Genomic DNA, 7,386 nt, shown 5'->3' with positions numbered 1-7,386 from the left:
CCTGGAGCCTCTCCCCTTTCTTCCCAGTGAAATGGAAAGGTGAAAGGGAATGACTAAGATTAAATGTCATAACATACACGTGTAGTGTGTTCTCCAGAATGTAATTACAGGTCTCTTGAATTCAGTAAAAGGGAGCCTTTAGTGTTGCAGATCCCCATCCTCCTTAGACCAAACTAAGGGGCAAAGCCTTGCAGCACTCCTCTCCGCCTAACCCCACCACTCCGGGTCATGGGGCAGGTTAGATGTTTTTATAAAAAGCTCGGCACCGGGCCTCTTGGAGGTGTAATAAGTAAGTATGAGTGACCGTTACTGAGGCAAATGAAAAACTGCTAAGCTCTTGGGGACACAGCCTCAGAATACAATCTTGTTGCAACCTCAATAGGGCCCAAAGTCACGTGCATCATCTTGGGGGAGAAAAGCGGACACGGACATGCATCCGGCATCCATTCAACATACATTTTTAGCGAGGGCACAGGAGATAAGCAGTGCAACAGTCATCTGTCCCATAGAGAAAAAGAGGGGAGGGGAAAGAACATTGGGAAAATGGTCAGTGTTACCGTAGGGTACTGTGGGGAGGCCTCACTGTGAAGGTGGTAACCGGTTAAGCATCCGACTTCTGCTCAGGTCATGATCTCGAGGCTCCTGATTTCAAGCCCCGCATGGAGCTCTGTGCTGACAGCCCAGAGGCTGCATCCGATTCTGCGTCTCCCTCTCTGCCCTTCCCCCGCTTGCACTCTCTCTTTCTCCCTCTGTCTCAAAGATAAATGAACATTTAAAAAAGAGTGAGGCAGAGAAAAACAGCAAGTGCTCTGGGATATTTATGTGGCTCGGTTAACACCGCCTGGCTCAAGAGAGGCTTTCAGTAAGTAAGAGAGAAATAACGATTATAGGGAATTCAGAGGTTTGTTTCACCGGGGACTCTGCAGTACAACTGCACCTTTCTGGCTCCGGAAGGAGAGACAGGAGTTGAAGTCCCTATAAAAGCCCCAGACTTTGAACTCAGAAGAGAGACTGCATTTCTAAGCCCGGTGTCTCCTGTGAGCGATGCCTTTGGCCGAGCCGCGTCAACCCGGAGTCGGCTGGCCGTCTGTATCAGGACCGCCACAGATGCCTGTTTAACAAACGCTGGTTGCAGGAACCTACATTTTCCAGCCCAGGGCCCACGGAGCTGCACCGTGGGAGCCCTCAAAACAGTGGGGTCCTACGGCCCGGCCGGTTTCCGCGCGCGCCACTCGCTTCCGGTCGGCGCTGCAACATCATTAAGCGGCGCCGGAAGTGCCTTCGCGCTGCCTAGGAGACGGGACGCGGGGCCGTCGGCTGACAGGGCCGGGCTGGCCGCGCCCACTCGGTCGCCATGGAGCTTCCCCCAGGGCCTCGCGACGATCCCCGCGCCTGGGACGATGACTCGGACCCGGAGCCGGAGCCCGACCCCGACGCGCAGGCCGAGGCTTACGTGGCCCGCGTGCTCAGTCCGCCGAAAGTCGGGCAGGCGCTCCCGCGCGCGCCTTTGCTGTCGGCTCCGGTCGCGTCCCCCGGCGCCCTGGAGCCGCGGGCGGCGTCCAAGGGTCCGCCCGTGGGCGTCCCGGGCCTGCTGAGCCTTCCTCCGGAGCTGCTGCTCGAGATCTGCGCCTACCTAGACGCGCGTCTGGTGCTCCACGTCCTGCCGCGCGTGTGCCACACGCTGCGCGACCTCGTGCGTGACCATGTCACCTGGAGACTACGCGCGCAGCGCCGCGTACGCGCGCCCTACCCAGTGGTGGAAGGTGCGCGCGCCTGGGGGGCCGGGGTCAGCTGCCCAGATTGGGTTTGGGGCAGGGGATTAGATACCTGGGGTGCTGTGAGCAGAGCCCTGGAGCAGGCTTCCTGGTTGTTCCGGCTTGGGTGGAGGCTGACTGAGGTAGTTACCGATGGTGCCAAAGCCCCTGACCTTCCGGGTGGACCGTGAACCAGATGCTTGGGGTTCCGGGGCTGTGGAGATTTATCCTGGGGGGTTGGGGTCCCTGAACTCAGGACCCAAGGATCCTCAGGCTTGGGGTCCGGTGGTTGACACAGGGACTTGAAGTCTCAGCTTCTGGACTCTCTTGGGGGCTCAGGGTAAGCCAAAGAATCCTCTGAGTATAGATGCTGAGCTAGCAACTGGTGATCCAAAGCCCCTCACTCTTAGAGTCTTGACCTAGGTAGGAGTGAGGAATGGTCTAAAGGTCCAGAGCCCGCAACCCTTGAACCCAATCTAGAATTTAGATACCCACAATCACAGATCCCCAAGCCCAGGGTCTAGCCTGATCTTAGGCAAGGGCTGGTGGTAATTCATCCTGTCCCTGAGGTCATTGGTCCCTGGGGGATAAGACAGCTTTGGTGACCTTGAATTGATGGGACTTTTCTGAACAGCTTGATAAACATAGTTGCTGGAGCCCCATTATACCACTGACTCTCTGCACCTGGGGCTTGAGTTCTACATCTTGGCAGAGCTCCCAAGTTTACAGATAACTAATTTGACAACACTTCATTGGGTCTGGTTAAGATCACTGAGGCAAAAAGTCCTAGTTCCGAGGCTTAGCCTGAGGGTTGAGGCAGGACCTTCACGTCCTGAGGCTACTATCCTCAGGGTTGGGGGGGGGGGGTGCTGAGGCCTGGGAAAGCGGCACTGAGTCTCCAGTTACCCAATTTTTGGAAACTGGGGTGAGTTGTTCTAGACCCGCTTGGAAGGCTGGTGGGCTGGTGGTCCCAAAGCTAGATCCCGGGCCTCCTTGGGTGGGGTGAGGGCTCCCGGGGCGGGGACAGGGGGAGGGGGGTGCGGTTTCCAAGTCTGGTGAAGGTTGGGCTTCCCGGAAGCCAGAGGTGGGCTTGGAGCTGGTGTGGATGTCGGGATTCCTGCCCACTGGGGACTGTGCTCACGGTGCCCCACAGAGGAGGACTTTGACTGGCCGACGGCCTGCATTGAGCTGGAACAACACCTGTCGCGCTGGGCCGAGGACGGGCGCTGGGCCGAGTACTTCTGCCTGGCCGACGGACACTTTGCTTCCATCGACTCCGTGCTGCTGCTCCAGGTGAAGCAGGGGCGGTGGGGGGCAGGCAGGGGTGGGCTAGGGTGACCCCGACAACACCGCCTCACTCTCTTCCCAGGGTGGGACGCTTTGTCTGTCAGGCTCCCGAGATCGCAACGTCAACCTGTGGGACCTGCGGCAGCTCGGGGTGGAGCCCAGCCGAGTTCTAGTCAAGGCCCTGGGCACCCAGAAGAACAGCACCCACAAGGTGAGGGGCTGGGAGGCCATAAATAAATATTTTTAAAAGGGGGGGAGGTTGCCTGGGGGGGCTCAGTCGGTTGAGCGTCCGATTCTGGATTCCGGCTCCAGTCATGATCTCACGGTTCCTGAGTTTGAGCTTCACTGGGCTCTGCACTGGCAGCGCAGGGCCTGCTTGGGAGTCTCTGCCCCTCCTTGAGCTCTTTCTCTCTCTCCCTCTCAGGTAGAGAGAGAGAGAAATAGATAGATATTAAAAAAAAAAAAAGGAGGCCAGACAGGGGTAGGAGGGGAGAAGCCTGGGTAGGGCGCCGTGGCTAAGGGCGTGAGTTTTCTTTGGCACTGGACCTCAGAGATTTAAATCTTGCTCTGCTACTGTTAGTGTGACATTAGATGAGACGTAGGGCTTCTCTGGGCCTCCGTTTCTACTTTGTGTGGGGTCCGGATGAGAATGAATGGGATGAACGCACACGAAGAGCTTCGCTTAGGCTGGGACACACCGCAGGCGCTCGGTGGTCGTCAGTCAGACCTTGAGAGGCACAGGGCACGGCAGGTGGCAGTTACGAGGCTGCCGGCGGGGATCACAAAGCTCTGAGCATGGCTGGCATCTCGTGAGAAATGGCTGGGGAGGGCACCTCCACCAGTCATTGAGGTGGTCTAGGCAGGTGGCCAGGAGCTTGGTCTCAGAGCCAGGCTACTGGGTTCAAATCCCCACTCTGCTACTTTCTGGCTGTGTGACCTTAGGCATGGGATGCAACCTCTCTGTGCTCCAGTCTCATTTGTAGAATGGGACACAATTACAGTACTGTCCTCAGAGAGTCTGCCGGGGGGGTGGGGGGGGAGTTAGTCACCAGCCAGTGCTTTGTGCACGTTAGCTCCTGAGACAGGGGCTGTTTTTTGTGCCCATCTTCTCAATGAAGAAACTGAAGGAGGGTACTTCATTTGCCCAGGCCACGGAGTGAAGGCCCCATTTTTTTTTTTTTTTTAATTAAAAAAAATTTTTTTTTAACATTTGCTTGTTTTTCAGAGACAGAGACAGCAGGAGCGGGGGAGGGTCAGAGAGCGAGGGAGGGAGACACAGAATCCGAAGCAGGCTCCAGGCTCTGAGCTGTCGGCACGCAGCCCGATGCAGGGCTCCAACCCACAAACCACGAGATCATGACCTGAGCTGAGGTCGGCCACTTAACCGCCTAAGCCACCCAGGCGCCCCTAGTGGAGGCCCCGTTCTTAATCGCATTGTTAGGTGGCCTCAAACCACCACTGCTGCTGAGTCTCACAGGGATTTAGGAATATTCTGTGTGGGTGTGTTCCCCCCGGGCTCTGGAGTCAGACCCACGGACCTAAGTCCTAACCTCTACTTGGAGCTGACTTGTTCTGGGTCCCTGGGTCAGTTGTCTCCGTCCTCTGACCCTAAATTTTATTACCTCTGAGAGGGGGATGATCGCAGGTCTGGTCCGCAGGGCTGGGTGTGGTCGCTGGCAGCGCTGGACCACCGCGTGTGCTCCGGTTCCTGGGACAGCACGGTGAAGCTCTGGGACATGGCGGCAGACGGGCAGCAGTTTGGCGAGATAAAGTGTGTGGGGTCCTGGGCAGCGGGGGCAGGGCAGGGCCGGGTGCTGCGCAGTCGCAGCCCCGACCTTGCGGTCCGTGTGTTCCCAGGGGCAAGGCGGCCGTGCTGTGTTTGTCCTACCGGCCTGACATCCTGGTGACTGGCACCTATGACAAGAAGGTGACCGTCTACGACCCCAGAGGTGGGCTAGGGGCCCTGGGGCCTAGGTGGGGAGAGCAGGGCCGCCTGGGGTCTCCAGGGTCATGCCGGGGAAGGAGACACTTGAACCTCACAGCCTGGCTGGGACGATAGTCACAACCAGAGGCTGACCACTCAAGAGTGGCCTGGGCTGTGCTGGGGGCAACCAAGGCAACTGGTGGGGGGGCCGGGTGTTGGGGCAGAAGCCCCCTTCTGCCTGCGGCGAAGGATGGGAGGGCTCCGGAGGAGGGGCCTCTGAGCCTCAATGCTGTGGGAGGTGGAACAGCCCCCGAGAATCCTGGGTCCACCACTTCCTCGCTCTCAAGCTCGAACCGCAGTCTCCGCATCTGTAAAATGTGGATAATGACTCCAGCCCCCTAGGGTTAATTGGAGGAGAGGACAGTAAGAGCCTTGGTGGAGTAAATGTTCACATAAAAAGCCTAGGATAAACACTGCCCAGCATATGAGCCTTTTCTGTTGTCTATTTATTCTTCTTTTACTTGAAGGGCTGGGGCTCTTGGCCCAGGCACAGCCAGAGCAGGGTGATGGGTGGTGGTGGGACTCGTCTCCAATCAGTCGGCAGGAGGAAGCGTTTTATGCTGGGACTTGCCGAGGTCTGCTCTGCACTGCGAGCAGATGGGGTTGCGATGGGAGATGGGAGGGCAGAGACTTGGGGGTCCTGGATGGCCCAGATCCAGACGGGACAGGAGAAGAGAAAGACGGGACCACTTGCAGGATGCGGGTGGGCGGGGCAGACCAAGGATTCAGCCGAGTGGGGAGGGGCCTGGGGCCCCCTCCGAGGGGCTCTGACGTCTCCCTCCTCCCTGCATCACTCGCGAAGCGGGCCCGGCGCTGCTGAAGAGCAGGCGGCTGCACTCCAGCGCGGTGCTGGCGCTGCTGGCGGACGACCGTCACATCATCTCGGGCAGCGAGGACCACACACTCGTGGTGTTCGACCGCCGGGCCAACAGCGTCCTGCAGCGACTGCAGGTGCGCCCTCCCCTGCGGCCTGGAGGGACGGGGGCTGCGGCTTGGCCTGGCCTGAGCTGCCGTGTCCCGCGTCCCTCCCACAGCTGGATTCCTACCTGCTCTGCATGTCCTACCGGGAGCCCCAGCTCTGGGCTGGTGACAACCAGGGCCTGCTGCACGTCTTCGCCAACCACAGTGGCTGCTTCCAACTCGTCCGGGTCTGCCGGGGCTCTTGCCCCTTGCCCAACCGTCCCTGGGCCTCCTCCCTACCTCTCGACCCCTGGGTGGTTGTCGGGCTGGCGTTGGGAGAGCCCTTACCTGAGTGTCACCTGTCCCTCTTTTCCGCAGTCCTTTGACGTGGGCCACAGGTCTCAGATCACAGGCATCAAACACTCACTGGGGGCCTTGTACACCACGTCCACCGACAAGACCATCCGGGTGAGGCCCCAAGACAGGCCCCCTCCCTTCCCTGCCCCCCCTCAACCCCCCCCGCCCCCGCCGCCGGTCAGAGGTGCACTTCCTGACCTTTGCGCATCGCCCCTCACCAGGTGCACGTGCCCACGGATCCACCGAGGACCATCTGCACCCGAAGCCACAACAATGTGCTAAACGGGGTAAGGCCCTGCCCTGTGCACCCTCCCCAGCTGCCCAGAACGGCCCTGACTACTTCTGTCCCTGCCCTCCCAGATTTGTGCCGAGGGCAACCTGGTGGTAGCTGCCTCTGGGGGTCTATCGCTGGAGGTCTGGCGGCTGCAGGCCTGAGCAGGCGGACGTGGATGTGGATGTGGGTCTGCCGGCCCGCAGGCTGGGCCAGGGCTTCTGTTCTCGGGGGACCTTCCCCCACGCCGGTGCCGCCTCCGCCCTGTCCCAAAGGCCTGGGGCCCGAGGAGTCCGGGCCACGGTTAGGCAGTGTCCCCGGGCTGCGCCCCGCGCCAGGGAAGGTGAGGCTGCCGTTCAGGCCCACCCAGGGGACTGCTTGCTCCCCTCCCTTGGGCCCAGTTTTTGTTACGGTTTGGACACCTGCTCTCCCTGGAGAGCAAAGGAGAAATAAACTTGATGTACTGGTGTCACCCGAGGGCTCTGCCTGTGCTTGCTCGGGGCGGGGGGTCTGCGAGACGGTCGTGAAAGCCTTGGCAGCCACTACTTACGTCTGCGGGCGCCTGTGCCCGCTTGAGTGCATTTCTGTGATCACGTGTGTCCGGGTGTCACTAGGGAGGTGACCCTGTCTGCGCACATCTGTGTGCTGGCGGATGTGGGTGTGTGTGAGGGAGGAGGCCCTTGAGAGCATGCGCACATCTGTACGACGGCACCTGTGGGCGCGTGTGACGTGAAGGCGCGTGTGATGTGTGTCGGCATGTAGAGCGGGACCCCGACCCTAGGTGTGTTTGTGCAGTAGGAGGGGGAATCTGCTAGTGCTGCCCAGAGGTGCAG

At 59.7% G+C, this 7,386-nt stretch overlaps 1 protein-coding gene across 2 annotated transcripts; it reads left to right on the top strand.

Moving 5' to 3' along the window:
* The first annotated feature begins 1,272 nt into the window (after nt 1-1,272).
* FBXW9 (F-box and WD repeat domain containing 9) lies at nt 1,273-6,814 on the top strand. 2 transcript variants are annotated; one of them, XM_042978257.1, is made up of 10 exons: nt 1,273-1,763; nt 2,908-3,047; nt 3,124-3,252; nt 4,673-4,812; nt 4,899-4,990; nt 5,828-5,976; nt 6,060-6,173; nt 6,304-6,393; nt 6,504-6,569; nt 6,643-6,814. In XM_042978257.1, the coding sequence occupies exons 1-10, from the start codon at nt 1,355-1,357 to the stop codon at nt 6,715-6,717; spliced, it is 1,404 nt and encodes a 467-aa protein (XP_042834191.1). In that variant the 5' UTR covers nt 1,273-1,354; the 3' UTR covers nt 6,718-6,814. The 2 variants fall into 2 exon arrangements, with proteins under 2 accessions (XP_042834191.1, XP_042834192.1); XM_042978258.1 differs by having other exon boundaries at nt 1,275-1,763; nt 4,700-4,812.
* Nucleotides 6,815-7,386: the final 572 nt, after the last annotated feature.

The sequence above is a fragment of the Panthera tigris genome, chromosome A2 (assembly GCF_018350195.1).
Source record: "Panthera tigris isolate Pti1 chromosome A2, P.tigris_Pti1_mat1.1, whole genome shotgun sequence".
Lineage (NCBI taxonomy): Eukaryota > Metazoa > Chordata > Mammalia > Carnivora > Felidae > Panthera > Panthera tigris.
This window is presented reverse-complemented; position numbering and strand designations above follow the sequence as displayed.